The 19,873-nt window shown below is 52.2% G+C and overlaps 1 protein-coding gene across 1 annotated transcript in view; it reads right to left on the minus strand.

Moving 5' to 3' along the window:
* The window catches only part of Ret (ret proto-oncogene), a 46,888-nt gene extending 35,059 nt beyond the window's left edge, over positions 1-11,829 (minus strand). Inside the window, exon 1 of the mRNA XM_005066076.4 lies at positions 11,207-11,829. Coding sequence (XP_005066133.1) covers positions 11,207-11,279 — 73 coding nt within the window. The 5' untranslated portion in view covers positions 11,280-11,829. The remainder of the gene's footprint in view (positions 1-11,206) is intronic.
* Positions 11,830-19,873: the final 8,044 nt, after the last annotated feature.

A 19,873-nucleotide genomic window follows, 5' to 3' on the forward strand; every position in this document is an offset into this window, starting at 1 on the left:
GGATGGCCCGGCCCATGGTAAGTGACGCCGCCCCTGGCCTAGTGGTCCTGGGTTCTATATGAAAGCAGGCAAGGCAAATCATGGGGAGCGAACCAGCAAGCTGCACTCTTCTCCACGGCCTCTGCATCATAACCTACCTTCATTAGGTTTCCTGCTCTGACTTCCTTTGATGATGGACTACGATGTGCAAGGGTCAGCCAAATAAACCCATTCTTCCCCAACTTGTTAACTCATTCACAGTGTTTCATCACAGCAATAGTAACCCTAAGCAGGACAAATGCCATTTTGCAAAATTCAACCAAGGGGTTGGAGACATGGCTCAACAGTTAAGAGTCGTTTCTTGTCAGTCACTTGGACACAGAAACAAGAAAGTAACTTTCCAGACATAAGCTGCTCATTCCAAATCACTTGGCTGGAGCTACAGATTGAGGCCAGGGAGGTAGGACTCGCCTAGGAAGCATGAAACAGGAGACAGTGTCAGCCAAGACAGGGGTAGCCTGGCTTGAGGGGGAGAGAGGACTAAAGAAGATGTAAATTCAGGAAGGAGAGAGCTGGGAGTGGCAGATGCTAACAGGAAGTCTAGCTTCTCAGGCCTAGGAGATCATGACCTCAGAAGTCCTATCAGAAACAGAGTTGTATCAGATTGTGGATTCCAGCAAAGACCATGAACTGAATCTGGGGTGACAAAGTGCACCATATTTGGTAGAGTTGGGGCACTGGCTTGGGCAAGGGCTATACATTCTGTGTCTTACTATTTTCCCTTCTGCTCCCAAAGAGCCCTTCCTCTTCAGAGGGTTGTTGGGAGCAAATTCTAGTTGATGGATGTGAAGTTCTAATGACAGTGGCTGCTGCCACACCCATCATCTCCATCCCCGCACCTCTATCATCTCCATCATCCACGCCCATCATCTCCATCCCCGCACCTCTATCATCTCCATCATCCATGCCCATCATCTCCATCCCCGCACCATATCTGCCATCAGCACCATAATCACTTGCACAACCATAACCATCACTTCCATCTTCCCTTCAACTATTAGCATCACCTCCAGACCCATCTTCAAAGTCCACACACAGTAGAGCTCCCAAAGTCCTCCCCACATCATCCCTTGAAGTCTGGACCCCCACTAGTATAGAAGAGAGGACTCATGTGCGTTATCTCTGTGGACACCTGTCTTACTAGGCTTCCAGAGTAGTGTGGCTGGTAACTGCAGGACAAACACGACCTGGTTGCTCCTGGTTTGGGGGCCTCTGCTCTCCCTGCTCACCCAGGTACGGTCCTCGCGTGTCCCACCCCAAGCTGGTGTTGTAGGACATCATCTCTCCCAATTGTGTTAGTATTGCCCCCAGGGCTCAGCCCTCCAAAGTCTCACTTCATCATATAGTTCTCTGCTGCAGGTGGGGAGGGCATGTACCACACTGCTGGGGTTAGGGACTAATTGGTCATTGGGATAGCCAGACCCCAGAGCTGTCCTCCACACAGAGCCAGCCTTCTTCTCCAAGGAGCAGGGGCACCAGGCTTTATCCAGTGTGTGCTGCAGCTACCACCTGCATTTCCACAGCCACCCAGACCAGCTGCAGTCGCCTCACTGAGATGAAGGATGCTCCCACCCAAATGCCATTTCCCAGCTGCTACCGACTTAATCGTGGGTCTTGCTGGCAGTTTCTTCCGGCTTCTATACAAAGGAAACTGCCAATTAGGTTACAATTAATTTCTTTCCTAGGGCAAGGCCTGGCCACCCAAGTGGTCCATAGCTGGTGGCGTGTGGGAGACCAGGCTCCTTAGCTCCACGGCTCTCTCTAGCACTTCATGGCCTTAACTACTGCTGCTACAACTGGGCCAAGACACTGGGAACTTTGACCCTGATGACTCTGGACTGTGCAGCCGTTCCCCACATACCCAGCGGAGAGAGCACCGTGACTCAGGACACGCCCACATGCCGAGTGGCCAGCCCACATACCTCAGCTCCATCCCAGGACCCTTTGCATCACCTCCAATATTCACCAATGAGATTTCTACAGTGCTGTTTTAAGCACATCAAATACATGATGGATTTTAGGATTCCCATCTCACTGAGCAATAAACCAAGACAGAGAATGGCTCCAGGCCACACAGTGATTTAGGACTTAGCCAGTCTGTTCCGGCCCCTTTGTTCAGTGACAGCTGTTCATATAGTGCTTTTGAGAAACCAGGTCACAGAGATCGAGAACCAGAGGCCACCCATTTACATGCCTGCAGCAGCAGGCTGAAAACGCCACCGTGGGGATTCATCCACGTCTTCCCGGGTTCCCCTCAAAAAGGCTGTTGCCCCTTGAAGTTTCTTCGGTGCTTATGAACTGGCCCTTTGATATTTCAGTGAGATTGAGTCAGGGCAGGAGCCCCACAACAAAGTGAGGGCTCAGGGATGTGAGACCAGGTGGAGTTTGCTTGGGTGTGCCATCCCACCAGAGGCTCCTGCATGGAGGAAGCACCCACAGTTACAGAACCCAGTGTTAGGCCCTCATGTGCCCGACTCACTGGACACAGGAGAACCAACTGAGTATTGTGGAGTCCTACCCTTTAATGGCTGGAAGGTCCTGGCACCACTGACCACGTCAGAAGGTGGATGCTGTACTCAATACAGAGCCATTCCCGTTTCTGTGTGGGTATCGTGCCTGCAATCTATAACTTGTGCAGAGGCCCAGCTCCTAAGGAAGATGTACCCACATGTGACAGTCCCATGGTGTGGCTCCATGTGCTCAGACAGCAGGAATCTGCTCAGCGCGAAGGGGGAGCTGGAGAGTCAGGGGCAGTACAGGGTGTCCTGACCAAAGACTGAGGTGCAGCAGCAGCAGCAGCAGCAGCAGGAAGCCACTTCAGTGTCTGGGGAAGAAGCAGTGGACTTCTTGGGAAGGAGGTGGTAGATAATGAAGCCCCAAGCTTCTACTCTGGAGAGTGGGGGAATGGAAGCCGGGGATCACACAGGAGCAGTTTCTGCCTCTGCACTGGAATCCTGGGGGTCCCTGGTATGGCAGGGCAGGCCACTGCTGAAGGCCCATTACTGGTACCTAGACCTTGTTGTTTGTGGTGGCAAACCCTGAGTGGGAAGGCAGAAGAGAGGCCAGTGCCTCCGCACAGGCTGCTGTCCCTGCTACACAGCTCTGGCTGGCAGCATGACATCACAGCAGCAATTACCGTAATCAACTTAGACCAATCTACCCAGTTATTTTTAGTCTAGATAGAGGCAGAGAGGGCAGTCCTGGCTTCCCAGGCTGCTAGTTCCCTGGTTGGGTGTGGGGTGGGTCTCTGGTTTCCAGGAACCTCGGGGAGGTTCCAGGGCATCTGCTTTCTCCTGCATTAGCTGTAATGCCATTGTTTCTGGAACATTTTGCTCAATGTGGCAAGAGTCCTGGTGTCCTGAGAAACTCAGACACTCAGTGGGCAGTGGAGACTCAGTGCCCATCCAAGGACATCAATGTCTTCTGAGGAGACTTCTCATAACTGAGATACTGCTGAATGAAGTAGCGTCTCAGTCATGCCTGGCAGAGATGACAGGTCAAAGGCACTCAACTAAAAAATGGCCAAAGGTGTTCAGCCCTGAGTAAGATATTTATACCATGAGTTCTAAGGCTCAGGGAAAACTGTTGAAGAGGGAACAGAAAAGAATGTAAGGGCTGAAAGAGGAGAACAGCCCCCAAAATTTTATCCTTAGGACGTGACACTGCCATTGCAAACATGTTCTCACTGCAGCCGCACATGTCTATGACAAGACAGTAGAAGTCTACATGTCAACAGTCAATCACAGAAGGGGCTCAAGGGGGTCTTAGACCCTCCTTGTTTAATTATTTGCTACTGATAGACTCTTAGGGAAGGAGAGTTGCTGAGGTAAGCCCAGACTCCAAGGGATAGTTCTAAGCGCATGGACTCACAGACCATCCTGGTTAAAATCAGTGCAGCACAAACAAACAAATCAGACAAGGATATGGGGAAGGGACCTGTGGAGGACTGTGATGACGGGTGGGTGGGAGACAACAGAGGGTGGTGGGTTAGTGGACAGAATGCACTATAGACATGCATGAAACTTATAGAGAAAAATTAATAAAAACAATGGTCCAGGGATCTCAAGAGACTCTTGTCCAATAATATGCATAACCAGCCAATTGAGTGTGTAAACAGAAGTTCATTTAGTCTTAGGACCAGGTCACTCATCTTTAGGGAAACTCAAACCAAAAGTACAATGAAACGCCACTCTGAGCCCACTAGGAAGGCCAGAATGTCCAAACAACAGTATGGACCAGCAAACAACAGCAGCAACTAGTGAGTGCCAGAGAGGATGTGGGTGCAGAGTAACTTTTGCACACAGTTGCTGAAAATGACCCGCCTCTGGGGAAGGGCAGCTCAGGAGCTGCTCAAAGACTAAGCACCAAAGCCTTAAGCAGCTTCACTCCTAGAAAAGTTGAAAACAAGTCTAAACGGAGGGCTCAGAGGATGCTCTTAGAAACATTGTTCACAAAAGAAAGAACACCTCCCTGGATCAGGAAATAATGGATACATAAGTGTGGCTGTCTACAAACAAAAGGAATGTTATTCACCCTTGAAGAACGGCATACTGACTCATGCTACAATGAAGACAAATGCAAATACAAACTAGCATAAACATTGTACCATTCACATGACATGCCCCATACAGGCAAATTAGAGACAGAAGCAGGCATGAAGGATGGGAACAACTATTTAATGCATATATGGCATTCTTTGGGGATAATGAGGGTATGATGGAATTACAGACACCTGGACACTAGGCCAGCCTACGTGCCATTGCACTATTCTCTTAAAAATGGTTACCTTTATGCTACATTTGTTTCACTTAAAATATTTTTTAAAAGATAATTTCAATGAACTGTCACCTCTCACCCACAGAGGTTGGGCCCAGCACAGGCCCTTGCTGCACCACTCAGGAAAATGGGCAGAGGGGTCCACTTGGAGAGGCCAGTGAACCTGGTGGTCTGATCCAGTTAGATTTGTTTGCTTGTCAAAACTTGGCACAAGCTAGGGTCATCTGGGAAGAGAAAAACCCAACTAAGAAAATGCCACCGTTGGATTGGCTTGTAGGCAAGTCTATGATGGAATTTTCTTGATTGACAAGAGAAGGCCCATTCCACTGTGGGCAGTGCCATCTCTAGAGAGATGGTCTGGTTTGTATGAATAAAAGCACGCTGAGCCATAGAAAGCAAGGCAATGAGTGTCATTCTTCTCAGGTCTCTGCTTCAGGTCCTGCCCTGACTTTCTTCACTACCGACTACAAGCTGTAAGATAAAATAAGTCCTTTGCTTAACTTCATTGCTTTCAGTCATGGTGTTGTTTATCACAACCGAAACCAAACTAAAGAGGGTCCAAAGTCTGGAGACCCCATCATCCCCAGAGTTACCCCAGCTTGCCGCCCCCCCCAACACTTCTCTCTGAACTCTCAGGCTACCTTGCACTGAGATGGGGCTCCTTGCTGTGATTCTGACTTTTACAATACAGGCAAAGTGTCACAAGGCCATTCTAAGTCTGGATCCACCAAGCTCTGGATCGTTCTGTTGCATATGGCCCTGGGGTGCTGCTTCTCATGGGAGAGACCGTTCATAGATGTGGAGGACATGCCGGCTGTCACACAGGTAGGGCACCTGTGTTAAGCCACGGAGACTAGACTGGGTGTCTGTTACCCAGTACTGTAGATACAGGCTGGGGTGACTAGGGAAGAACACGTTCGAAATGTACCTCAGGCCAGCTTTTCTAGGGCTCTGCAGGTGTTCGCCTGCCGGATCAATCTTCTGATCGTTGACCACCTGTGCTGAGTCACAGCCAGGCAGAGGACTCATGAGGGCAAAGAAAACACCCCTATGTCCTAAGCACTGTAAGCCCATCTTGCCAGGGAGGAGGGTGGTTCCCAGAATCATTTGCTGCTTGGATTGCAGGTGGACAGAAATGGATTCCTGACTTCCATGTGCTTGCGGCTCATGTCCCAGGTAAGGGTAGAGGACCATAAAGGAAGACTGGAGAAGACAAAGCCCCCGAGTCACCCATAATCAGGTCCCACCATCTCCTGTCACATTGGCAAAAATGTCTAAGAAAGTCAGTGAATCCCCTACCATTCACAGTGTGCCCCAAAGCTCTACTAGGACCCCCCAGTTATGTCCTGGCACTCACGGCTTTTCTGGTTTCTTAGGTTTCAAGATATTAAGAAGCACCCCCTTCCTTCCTGGAATTCAAGTGTGAAGTTCATGTGAGGGAGTGGAATCACTTGTCTCCTGCTCTAGGGTCACACTGTCCCTTAGACAGCTCTGAAGAATTCAGACCCCAGCAGCCCAGGTCACAGAGGAAGAAGACCTGGGACCACAGTGAGGGGCATCGGATACTCCCGAGTCTGGAAGAAGGGACTCCATCCGCTAAGATCTGGGCCACAGGGCCACTGGTACCTCTTGCTGCAGAGAAGAGACCACACGGCCAGCTCACCAGGCAGGGGCACACCTGTTCAGGTGCAGTTAACCTGAGGTAGCATCTGGGCTGCTCTGCTGAGTGGAGCTACCTGTGAGGCAAAAGCAAACACAAATGTTTGCTTGTGGCTGGCCACCTGCTCTCCTCAGAGCCCAGGTGGTGCCTCAGAAGCAGCGCTCACCAGCCAGTCTTCGAAGGGGCACCAGCCTGAGAAGGAGCTGCCAGAGTACAACAGCACTCTGCTGTGCTCCTCACCCCACCTGAGTTTCATAGATGGCTCAGGGACCTACCGGCTCGACAGATCCCAGTCTCAGCTGAGGGGGACGGTCCCTGATCTCAGGCTGAGGGGGATGGTCCCTGATCTCAGGCTGAGGGGGATGGTCCCTGATCTCAGGCTGAGGGGGGTGGTCCCTGAAGCCCCCTACAATAAATCACAAAGCTGTGGCGCCTGCTCAGGGCATCCCTGTGGTGTCAGAAAACAAGGAGGTGGGTGATAGGGGGCAGAATAGCTGGGGAGGAAAGAGGGAGGAAGAAGGCGCAGTCCACAGACCTCTTCAGGTCCCGGAGCCTGTGCCAGAGTCCTCTGAGAGTTGTTGGAGCCCCATTGCAGGCAGCACAGCCCGGGACTCTCCTAAATCCCAGGACACCAAGCCCTGGCTGATGCTCTGAACAGGGGCAGCTCTGAGGCAGCTGTACCAACACCACTGCTTCCTGGGATGAAACACATCATACCAGAGCCCAGACGACAGTCCTCACACACTGAGGCCCGCTGTCATCACCTCCTCTGGGTCCCATGCCCAGAGCTCCCTCCCTGCCGGGTTGCCCAGCATCCTTGGTACCTTGTCTTGCTGCTAGCTGTTCACCTCTATCTGAGCCATACCTCTCCCAAGCTACTAGGTGTGTGTTTTGCTGTTAGTTCCTCCTTGTGAAACACCACTCAGGACTCTTTTTGATTAGTGCCATCAAGCCATCCACACAGAAAAATAACGGGGAAGGAGGAAAAGGAGGAAGACAGCCTTGATGGAAGAAGATCGCGGTGAGAGGTCTGCAGCCAGGCAGGCCCCGCCCACCCACAACACACCCCCTCCACAGTGCAATTATGGCCACTCATCTAGAAGGAAAGAGCTACTGAGCGAGTGGAGGCTGGACTCCCGGCCAACTCTGCCCTCGTTTCCTGGGCATGCAGCGGGTGTTTTCCCGTGTCAGTTTCCCCAGTGCCTTAGGGAAGTGGATTCCTCCCGGATGACGGCACACAGTTGCAGCACTCCCCTAGCACAGCGCCGCGGTTAAGGCACCAGGTGTCTCAGGAGACAGTGTACAAAGGACAATGCTTGAGTGGCTTGTCCCCACCAGCCCTCTGGCCACATGCAAACACACCTTCTTGCCATGCCTGGAGCACACAGGCTCCCTTCCCAAGACAGCTCTGACAGAGACAGGCCAAATGTTCATTTCTAGCCCATGGGACTCCTACTGTCAGCCAGGCAGTAAGAGCAGCAAACGTCACTTAGAACTCTGCTCAGACCAGAGAGGCTCAGGCCTCGTGTCTGCGGGTGGTGCTGTATGTCACATGTCACCTCTAGACCTGGTCTAGTCTTTCTCTGGATCACTTGCTGTCAAACATGAGTGACTTGCTATGGTATGACAGGCAGGGACACTTTCTTCTCCCAGGTCCCTCTGCACCTCTACTCCTGGAACCAAGCTCTACCAGCCCAGATATAGGACTTGCTAAAAACAAGAGGCCAAGAGTGGGGGAGTTCTTAGCTATGGGTTCTAGAGTCTACAGATTGGGAGAGCCTCAGTTTGTTCACCTGTAAAATGGGAAAAGAAGACGACAAACCTCACAGGGCTGTCAACCAGATAAGAGGGGTAGCTGTCGCTGGTGTTAGCGAGAAATGGGATCAACAGAGTCCTCTGCCAGGCTGCAGAGGAAGGGATCTCGAGGGAGGTAGCAGCTTCCAGCTTCCCTTCCCCTTCCTATCCCAGACTCCATTTCAACAGATACCATAATTTTTAATTAGTTTTCCCCTCCCCTGGCTAAAAGGCCATTAGCACCCCATTAGGTGAACGCATCCCATTTTCTTCACACCACCAAGGAAACAGTGATTTACTTAGCCCATTCCTACGGCAATTCTACAAAATAAAGGCAATTTAGTGAACGGGCTCAGTAACTCCCCCACTTGCTGTCTGCTCTCAGGCCCCGCCCTCAGGATCTCCCTGACTGGCCCAGCCCAGAGAATGGGCACTGGGGCTCCGCAGCTGGAAGCAAGAGACAAGGCAGGGCCCAGCTGAGCCTGGACCTGGGAGAATCAGGGCGGACCCCCGGGATCCCCGGCTCAGTAAGGGAAGAGAGGGAAAAAGAAACAAAGAGTGAATCTGTGTGCCCCAGACCTCAGATGCTTACTCACAAGGTTGTCGGTGAATACAGATAGACATCCCTCACTCACACTTACGGAAGGGCTGTCCAGCAAGGGACCTTCCCATGACACAGTGCCAGATCCTTTGGTTCTTACAGCTAGAGATGTTAACCAAGCCAAGGAAGATGAGGGACAAGAGTCTTGCCAAGTAGGTGGAGTGGGGCGGGGGGAGCCAAGATTCCCTGGGACATGTATGGGAGCTGGAGAAGCTTCGATTTAGTATCCTCATCCATACAGTCAAGTTGTATCTGTACTGAGCAGTGAAAAAAATCCAGAAAATTCTAAAATCTTAGAGAACGGGGTTGCCATCTCAGACACTGGGACTGACAGTAATGAGAAGATGGGGGGCACAGAACTGTGGGCATGTGGGGTCTCCGGAGGACGACGGAAGGGAGCCAGGCCATGCTGTGGGAGTACATATGTACCCGCCCGTCTCTTGAGCATGAGTTCATGAGAAAGGGTGGGGGGATGTCTGGATGATGACCCGAAATGAGGGTTAAGTGTGAGCTAAGCAAGGTTCCTTCTCCTCCACAGACCTACTCCAAACCCTGGGGGACAGGACCAGCAACTAGAACACTGTGTCCACTAGAGAGCGCAGGAGGCCAAGCTGCTCCCTATAATACACTGAGGAACCGCACCCGACCTCTCTTGTGGCAGGCAGGAGCAGATCAGAGCAGATCAGTGACTCACAATCGCTGCTCAATGGTCCAGCCTACAGGGCTCCTCCAAAAGCCTAATAATTTCTTCCTGGATATGAGGCTGCTGATCTCCATGGTGGTTTCTCAGCAATCCAGAAAGGAGTGGGTTTAAGACGGGGCTCATAGTCCCTGAAGTCCACACAACATACTGTGGCCACCTGGTTCTATGGGGCAGGGGTCTCACCCAGAAAGCTCCCTATATCCCAGCCAAATGCCATATGTCAGACCCTTGAGCTGGGTCACTGCAACCCCTGGAGACCTTGCTAAAATCATGGCTAGGTGGGTTTGGAGGAAGCTACCTGGCACACGTCTTCCTAAATTCATTCCTGACTACACACCTGAAACTATGAAGTTTAAATCCAGAGACGAAAGGAGGTCCACAGTGTTGCCTTCTGTATCTCCATTTCCGCTAGACGGCCTCCTGCCTCCATACATCCCACCCCCGCACCCCGCAGCACTGAGCCCCAGTACCCCGAGATCTAGGAGCAGACTCTCCAATCTAGTTTTTTCCAGAGACGATAAAATCTTTATCCCATCCCTCTTAGCATCCATCTCTGCGGTGTTGGGAGGCCCACAAATGCAACCCTGAGCTGGTCATGAATCCAGTCTCTGCAAGACACCGGGCTACAGACAAGGTGATCAAGGCCTTTTCTGTTTCCAAAGACTGCAAAGAGAAAGCCCTTTGTAAGGACGGGGACGAGGGTGGTCTGGGCTCCGTTCTGGTATCAGAGAGAAACTTGATTTCCGGAGAGGAACCAAGTTAGGGTAGGTCGGAAGGACACTAGCAGGTGCAGCCACGGGGGTCAACATCCTGCATCCTTAGAGTTCGTTTGGTCAGGGTATAGGAATGAGGACAGCGACCAGCCTTTGAAAGCCACACCTAATAAAGGACTCCTATGTGCAAATGATGCCGAGCACATCACCACACTCGACTCCCGAGTGGACGGTCGCAAAGCGCGGGGTAAATGTCAGTCCTGGACCCTATTACACCTACGAAAGTCACACTTTCAGGTGCTCCAGCCGAATACCGGGCAGGGCTAAGACCTTGCCATACTCGAGGGGGAAGATACGCCAGAAATCACAGGCTTTTAGGTTTTTAAAGACCAGGAAGGCAAAAAAACATACAAGAGAAAAATATCCGCCACTAAAGAGCCTCAGCACCCTTCCGCCAGAAGAGAAGAGCTACCGAAAGTGCGGGAGTGAAACGCGAAAAGAAAACCAGTCTTCAAGCGCTGGCGCAAGTCGCGGGCTTCCCAGGGCCGCCTACCCTGTCCGCTCGCAGCTGCTTCCGAACCGCGACAAGATCTGTCCGCTTCCCCCGGGCACGCGGCCGCTGCTGGAGGCGCGACCAGCCTAGGGTTAGCAGCTGCGGCTTTGGCTGAGCACCCACCACGCTGTCCGGCCGGCCAGCGACCCGCACCGATACGAACCCCGCCCAGCCGGCGGCCCGAGCGCTCTCGGAGCAGCCGCTAGCCGCAGTCACCGGTTCCCAGGCCCGGAGGCCACCAGCCGTGCAGCCGGCCGATGCCAGCCAATGTAAGCGCGTTTATGCGCGCGTCACCTCCCCAGCTCGGTGCACAGCGCTAACTTCACCCTGGTCGCTACCGTCCCAGCCACCCGTAGGACTTACTCACCTTCGCCCAGCAGCGGCAGCAGCAAAAACAGCTTCATCCCCATCCCTGGGGCGCCGGACGTCGCTTTCGCCATCGCCCGAGCGCGCGAGGGCCGCGGTTGAAGAGCGGGCGGGTCTCGGCGGCGGGGTGCGGCGCTCAGCCGGGTCTCCCCATGCCAGCCCGGGCTCAGCGGACACTGCGGGCGCGTTGCGTCCGGGCGCGACTCCCAGGTGCGGACTCGGAGCCGCTGTCCGCTGCTGCGTGCCCGGTTCCAGTTGCAGACCTGCGCTGGCTGCTCCCGGGCAGCAGAGTGGGGCAGGGCAGGACGCAGAGGGAGGGGCAGTAGGAGGGGCGGGACCAGGGGGTGCGGGTGTGTGTAAGGGCGGGGCGGGGCCCCAGGTACTACGTGAGGCAAGGTGGGGCGGCACCCGACTGCTGCGGGAACTGCAATTTCCTTCCTGGCGGAGGGCAGGTTGGAGCTGGGTGCTTTTGGGTTGTGGTGCGGGTGTTGGTCGACTATAGGTAGCCTGGATTCGTGATCATCTGCTGGCACAGCCACTTTCTCACCCTGTACGTCTGCTTGCTGTTTCTGCGTTTGTCCTTTCCCGCCTCCCAGAAAGAGCAACACAGAAGATTCAGAGTCTGAGCCGACTTGTTACCTATACTCTTCAAAGAGACCCAGGCACTAGACAGATATCCCTCCAGTCTCTGGACTCGGAGAGCATCCTCCGCCATTTATCAGGGGGGCGGGAGTGGGAAGTGCGTTTGGAGCCTGCAGCCTTTTCTGGGGCTAGAGGCGGGAAGAGGGGAGGAGCCCTGACCAAGAGAAAGAGGGCCAGAGAGCCTGTTTCCAATGTCCAGTATATCCTGTGGTGGAGAGGGTGGGGGTCCTGATGGACTTATTTGTAATTTCCAGGACTGGTACAACCAATAGGATCAAGAAACTGCCGTACAGCACACCTTTCAAAGAGACCCGCTGCTGTAGTCTAATGCTTGGAATTGTACGCTCTTATCCCACCAAATAGAAGAGCTCTTTGGATGTCAACTGACAGACTATCGCGGCTAATACAAGGGTGCCTGTTGGGGGGATGAAAACGGAAATTTGCCAGAAGAATCTACCCCTCCCCAAAGAAATTATGCCTAAGTATGTTTACCCTTGATAATGGGCGCTTCTACACAGGAAATGGAAAGTCAGATGTGAGCTTTAGACCTCTGTGTGGGAAAGCCCAGCTCTCCCCACTCCCAGCTTTTTGAAGCCTGGCTTGCACCTATTTAGTAGTGGAAGGAAAGGAAAACAGACTCCTGGAGGACCTTGGAGTGAACAAACAGGTCCCGGAACCTGAGCCTGGGGAGGGGCTCAGCTGCTCCTCTCCTGCGGTATGCCTAGCCCCACCCTCCTGCCTGGCTGAGCTCAGGGCTGAATAAGCAATCTGTACATCACTCTGCAGATATGAAGTCAAAGTGAAGTCACCCTTACAGGCAGGAGCAGAAGCTGCCAAGACATAGGCTGACTTGGGACGGGGCCAGCTGAGATGTTATTCAGGGTTTGCATGCTGGTGGGCGGGGATCCAGACCACCAGCCCAGAAGAGGCACCCTGAGATCACTGGTCCTTGGGTTTATGGAGCTGGACTTCGTCACAGGGTGCCAATACACCTGACCTCTGGAGTTATCACTTGGGCCTGAGCCTAAGGAAGGGACCTGAATAGGAGGGTGGAAGGGAGGTACCTTTTGGCTACAAACAGCTTCCGGTGCTGCTTTCCAACAGAATGCAGAAAAAATAAGAAAGGTTTGGTTCACTCTTCCAACCAGCCTCCATATGCCTCCTTCACTGACACTGGGATAAACCGTGGCCATTTTAAGGGCCCATGCAAGAATACACTCCTAACGGTTCCTCAAGCCTTTGCATCCTTGAGTGTCCAGATACCATGGTGGGGACATTTCTTCGTCCTGAGAAGATCTTGAGTGGACTCTTGTGTGAACTCTAAACACACACATGCATGTTTGGGCACCTATGCACCTGAGTGCATATCCCTCCCTCCCTTGTGCATGCCCGGGGAGCTGAGCAGAGGCAGCAGCGTCAGGATCAGAGGGAAGAACTGGACCTGCTGGCATTGGGAACCATGTGGAAGGTCCAAACTTAGCTCTGGATCCAAGACATTAACTCAGTATCAGAATGTGAGCGTAGTAGGAGGGAACTGTGCAGGTCTGTGGCCAGGCTGTCATAGAAGGCAAAGCTCTTAGCCTGCGCTTCACCTAGGAAGCCCCGCCCTCTACTCCCGTACTTTTCCTTCTGGGGGAAGGGGAGGATCTTCATGAGGCTCTACTTCCCTTTCTGACTCTTTCTAATCTACTTTCTCTGAGCCTCAGTTTCCCCAACTATAAACATCTTCTCAGAAAAAGGACTTACTATTTTAAAAAAGGGAGTATGTAAGTCATAACCATTGTCTTGCCTAGGTTTTCCTAGTATCTGACCTTGACATTGCCCTCCCCCCACAAGTGCTCTAGGAGCTAGAATTGGGCATGGTTTGGTAGGTACTAAACTTCGTCCACAGAGACACTTCTTCCCTCCCTCCCTCCTTCCTTTCTTACAAGAACAAAAAGATACTGGGGATTGAACCCAAAACCTTGAGCATGCTAGACGAATGCTCTACCACTGAGCCACTACTCATGCATGTTCCAAGTGAAATATCCCTAAGAGGTTGTGGTGCAGGCTGCTGCTTTGAGCGATTTAATTTGAGTTTGGATCTTGGCACTTCTGCAGTTCTACCTCTCTGAGTCCATTGTGTCATCCGCTCAGCGGGAGCTGACAGATGGCTATGAGGAATTGATGGTGTCCTTGCAGAAAGTGGGAATGTAGAGGTCATCCAGCCATGGCTCCTGGGTATGTGAGGCCCACTTGGAGCCGCTAGGCTTCATCCCCAAAACCCAACCCAAGGACAAGAGGGTGGAGGCCAGGTTCAGCATGGACAGAGATCCCAGCAGCACAGGATTCCTCAGTAGGAAAGAGCCCTTTCTGGATGGGAGACAGGGAAGGCTGCTCTGGGAGTATGGAGACATAGGAGCAGGGAGGCACAGGGTCTAGAGGCAGCAAGAAAGCTCAAGGCAGGGACAGGAGTGTGGCCCTCAGGGTCTTTAGAGGGGTCACAAGTCCACACGTACAGCCCAGACAGGGAAGCCCTGGAAGGTAGGTCCCCCAGAGTGGATGTGGACACTTCTCCTGCAGGTCGTGTGACACCTTAGTTGGGAGCACAGATTCTGCGACCCTGTTGGGGGTACTACTTAGCATCTTTTCTCCACTTCCCTACCACTCAGTGGTACTGAGGTGGATGGAGGTGGGCCTATTGCTTCTCCATAGTTTGCCTCGCTGCCTGCTCTTGGCTGCCCTCCTGGCGGCCACAAGAAGAAAAACATGCTCAACAGCTACCTCTGAGGACACCACAGTGGAGGCAAGTAGGTGTACCTAGTCAAATATGCTATATCGTCAATGTATTCAGAGGATGGCTGGCTTGGGATGGCATAACGTAGCCAAAGGGTATACTTTGCCTGGCTCCTGGACATCCTGCCTGGCAGCCTGCCTTGGTGCCCACTGAAGACCCTCGTAGATGGGACTTCAATCTTTCTGTGAGAAGACATTCCTCTTATACCTTCTTGGGGCCTGCCTAGACACCTGAGACCTGAGCCCCTGCCTCGTGGAGGCAAGCAACCCGGCCTAGCTGAGGCCCTTGGGCACTGGACAGAGCCCGCCTCCATATGACTGTCTTCACTTCTTCCCCTATGTTCCTCCTGCTGGGTCTTCCAAGTGTCTTCTTTCCCCTTGCCCTCCTCCTTCTTCCCCCAGGCCCCTCCCTTCCCTTGGAGGAATCCCATCCCATTCTCTTTACCCAGCGTAAGAAGCAGGTTGACAGCATCCTTCAGTATCCCCCAGAGAATTCTTCTTTAACCCTGGTCTAACAAGACAACTGCCTAGCAGTGTTAATATGCACTTAAACAATGACATACAGATGGGCTCAGTGGATAGCAGGCGCTTTGCTGCATCTTTTGGGCTTTTCTCTGTCTCAAGCCTGGGGCCTCACAAGAAGCAGCCCCTTCTCCCCAGTTTCCTGAGAGCGAGCCCTCAGTCAGAGCCCACCACAGTCCCGATGAGTAGCCCTTGTTATTATTATTATTATGAGTGTTCTCATCAGCTACAGAAGTGGAAAGTCAAAGATATCAGAGGCTATTGCTAAGGTAGCGTATGGAGCCTGGTGGTCCCTTCTCCAAACTGCCTGCTTCCCTCTGGCTAACTCCTGTCCTCCACCCTCCTGGCTTGGTCAATGACGCCAGGCCTTCTGACCCACAGGTCTGTTGGAAGGAAAGGGCCCCAGAACTCCAGAACCCACCCCTTGCCACTCCACACTCTAGCTGAATTTCAAGAGTGGTAGGTGAATTCATGACTACGCTTACCTGGGCTCCTGGACCATTTGCTCATTCTGTGTCCTGGTAGAGGGCATAGCTGGCTGCTATGGAGGCCTCAGGCTTGACTGTGTCTCAGTGTATCATCTGGAGCGGTGGAGGAAGCTTCCTGGCTCACAAGCGAGCCATGGAGAGGGCAGCGAGCACAGTTGGCAAGTCCGGCAGAAACGGCCTGAATGCCTTTTAGAAAAACGTCTCCCAAGGCAGTTTCATAATCTGCCTTGTAATGCAGAATTAGACAACTTTTTTAAGAATGCACTTTTTAAAATAGGTCTTAATGGACCTTTGCAGTAGTTACCGTCCATTGTGTAAATGCAAACAGAAGGCTTTTTGAAAACATGTATTATTGATCAGAAAGACAGAAGCAATTAGAAGCCAGTGTGTCATACTGTTCAATATACACTTCCTATACAGCTCTGCTGAACTCACTCATAACTCCTGACAAATTATCCTGTCACCAGGAAGCATTTTCCTTTCCCTTGGCTTCTGGAAGCAAAGGAGGTCCTATTTTCAGTCAGGTGTTAGCTAGGGGAAATGAAAAATTAAGCTTACCGTTATCATCACAAAACCTATCCAACTTCTCAAGTTTCAGGCTAAAATAACTAAACTGTCAGGTAGGATGGATGATGCTGCTAGATTTGGTCTACTGTGTGTGTGTGTGTGTGTGTGTGTGTGTATGTGTGTGTGTGTGTGTGTGTGTGTGTGTGGTGTGAGAGAGAGGGAGACAGAGAGAGACTGGGTAGTACTGTTCTACACGCAGGCAGGGACATCCAGGGGACCCAGAGATGCTTACTCTGTGGCAGGAAGTTACGGCAGAAGAAGAGGTCATTCAGTAAGATTCAGGAACCCTATTGTTCCACCCTGGTTGCTAATGTTCTCAGTGCTGCCTTATCCCATCATGAACTCTGCAATGATAAACTGGGGATAAAGTCGAGACCTGGTATTATGGGATGCTCTGGGATCATGGTGTGGGAGCATCTAGAGATGTCAAGAAAACTCAGTTCAGAAATAGGAACCTGACCCTCAGGGTCTTCAGGGGCCAGGAGTCCAGGAGTGTAGCCCAGACATGGAAACACTGACTAGGTCTGTCAGGGTGAACAGGAGCAGGGGTCTCAGTTCATTCTGCAGGCAGTGTGGAGCTACCTGTTACCCAGTCTGTCTGCATACCACTTCACGTTTAAAAAAAAAAACATCTATTTATCTGGTGCTTACAATATTTGAGGTGCCAGAAAACGGAGACACTACAATGAAGGAGATGAAGATTCTCCGTTTACGATATTTCTCATGGACATTCCCTGTGCTGGAAGACTCATGTCCATTGGTATGTAAAGGGACACCGAAGAGTGGCATTCAGGCCAAGGGACCTGGGGTAGCTGACTTTGGGCAAAGAGGCTGGAAATGGGCATACAGTGCTGCCCTATAGATATCCGGAGGTGTGACATGAATGGCTTGGAATTCCCACACTGCCTAGAAAGGACAGGAACACACGAACCCTCCCCCTCTGCAGCTTTTGTCCCCACTCTCTGGAGTCTCCAGCATTCTTTTTTGGTCTCTAGGAGAGTTTCTACCTTCAGAGTCAAAAACACCTGCTGTGCTTTTGGAACCCTGACAAATAGAAAGCCCACTGACTTAATGCCCAGTAATGGCCTCTGCAGGCGGACCTCACCCAGGATCTCTGTGGGCAGCAGTTCTAGGTGTAGGGTATGTTGTCCGCAGTCAGCTCAGGCCTGAGGGTACTGACATGGTCACTGCCTGCTTGCTGCACACGTGGTAGCAGCCATGAGCTGGGGGCAGGAGTGTTGTGAGCTGGTCATGAGTGCAGAGCAAGGGGGTGTAGCCCAAGCAATTCATAGCCCCCTGTGACTCAGCCCCCTGTTGAACAAAACCAGCGGCTGCCTTGGGGGAACCCCTAGGTTCCTACACCACTCAGCCCAGAAGCCAGCCACAGACGCACTGCAGGAGCTCCCACTTCACAGCTTTCCTCTCAGCACCAACTCTGCTGGCAAGGAGGCGTGTGCTCAGGGCTTCTGACCATGCCACCGATTCCTCCCATTGGCCAGATGCTGCCCTTTCCTGCTCACCAGGAGTGGGCAGCCTGTCCTGTAGCCAGAAGAGCACTGACCAATGAAACATGGCATTGCCATGCTGGTTATCTTCCATTCTGTGCTTTCTGGGCATTTGCATTGTGACGGTGTAGCAGAAGAACGGAGCCTTCAATTGTGCTGAACTGAAAAGAATGGCAAATTAAAGAGTCACATGTGGCTAGTATACTTATCTGACAGAGTGGATCTAAAACCAAACCAAACCCCCCAAACACCTTCTCAGCCTCTCCCTCTTCTTGGAGGGGAAGATGGGCTTCTGGCCTCATCTCTGCCAGAGTGGCAGAGAAGCAGAGGCGTGGCACTGGGCAGGGCTGTGATGGCTCCAGCAGTCTGCCCCAGCTGCTCCGTGGACTCACTTTCTGAAGGCTCGAAGGTGCCAAGCTCCCAGAGAGACGGATAGCATTGTAGGAGTACACTCTGGGCATCCACCCACCCATGGAGACCTATATTCCCCTCCAGGCAGAGTCCCCAGCCTCCCAGGCCTTCGGAAACCTCTCCCACTGCCAGCAAACAGTGCATCCCCAGTAGGGCCTGCTCTCTAGGGCCTCTTTGCAGAGGGGCTGATGAGTTCATGCATATTAAGATGCTATAATGAAGGATTCTCAAGAGACTCTGTGCTACAGCCTCGGGGCCTAAGGGCCTGCTCACCAAAGCTGGGATCTTAGCACTTCTCCACTCTGAGGAAAGTCTGCCAATCTTCCCAATGAACAGACTTTCTGGGGCTCCCCAGCACTGACCCCCCCATTCGTCTGTTCTTGGACCCCTCAATGCCCGACTGTTCATTGTTCAGCAGTCAGCCTCTGCTCAGATGTCTTATGGAGACTGCATGAGGTCCCTTGAGCAGCTTTTTCTGAATGTGCTGAGCTGACCTCTAATCCCAGAGGGTAGTCTTGGAATGGCCACCGGCACCTAGTTCTCAATGTTTTATGTGCCACAATTGCTAATTGCTGTACACACCCCCTAACCTAAATTTGCCCATTGTAGGGACAGTAGCTTGTTGATGGTAAATGTCCAGCATCTCATGTAGTTGTAAGGACTCATAGCTAATGGTCCCACATCTGAATATGACTGTCATTCTAGGCAGGAGGAATGTCACCATGCTGGCAGGTGGGCTCTGTGGGAATCTGCTGTAGCAGCAACCTCTGTCCCACCCTCTGCAGTTCCCATTGGATTCTCACACGCTCCCCTGTCCCCCTCTGCCTCGGGGCTGGCCCTCAGAGTAGATCGAAGCCATCCATAAACATCAGCAGAAGGAGAATGAGGCCAAGCAACCAGGGTCTGCTGCTGAAAGGGCTTGAACAGGGAGAGAACAAAGCACCCCAAATAAATCACCTGGGGCCCGACATTTGGAGCATTTGTGTTAGAGACCAAACACAGATGCCCTTTAGATAAATACATTTTTGAGAAGCGTTTAGCAGGAGAAGTTTACGACTTTAATAGGTTTTTAGTGTCAGGCAAACATCAGGAAGTGTTTTGTGGAGACTCTAAAAAGCTCAGGAATGCTTTTCCCTTGGCCCTTTAAACTTTCTGAGCCACCCCAGAGAGGGGAGGGGCCCCACCCTTTCCAGGTTCCTTTGGGATTTGGCTTGGGCTGCAATTGCTCAACTGAGGAAAGTTCAGGAAGGTTCTGGAGGCTTCAGTGCTTCGGGCCAGTCGTGCTAGGCTGGGAGGGCTCTTGGAAACCTGAGTTAGAAGGCTGGAAGTATCCTGCTGGCTCAGGGGAGCGCCCCTCCTCAGCCTACTGCATCCCCAAGAGAGGAGGCTGGACATGTGGTCATCAGGGACAAAAAGGACACTGTACAAGGATGTGGGTACTCCCGATGATTCCAGAGGTTGGCAATTTTCTGTGTATTGGACACTTTACAAAATTCTTTACAATGAAGCCTGAAGTATGAAGGAACTGAGCTCACCACGGGCCCTGTGCCAGAGACAGGAGACTCAAGGAGAAGGTCAGATGCAATCATGTCTGGAAGTTGCTCTTGTGGCTTAGACATGGGTCTCTACCTGCCCATCCTGGTCTCCGTCAGGTCCTGAGCTGCCTCCTGCTCAGTTTAGGTGAGACATGTGTGGAACTGAGTATACCTTCCCAAGTCATTCTGCTCTCTGAGTCCCCTCCAAGACAGACAGGGGCCG

This window comes from Mesocricetus auratus, unplaced genomic scaffold (assembly GCF_017639785.1).
Source record: "Mesocricetus auratus isolate SY011 unplaced genomic scaffold, BCM_Maur_2.0 Super-Scaffold_100676, whole genome shotgun sequence".
NCBI classification, from domain to species: domain Eukaryota; kingdom Metazoa; phylum Chordata; class Mammalia; order Rodentia; family Cricetidae; genus Mesocricetus; species Mesocricetus auratus.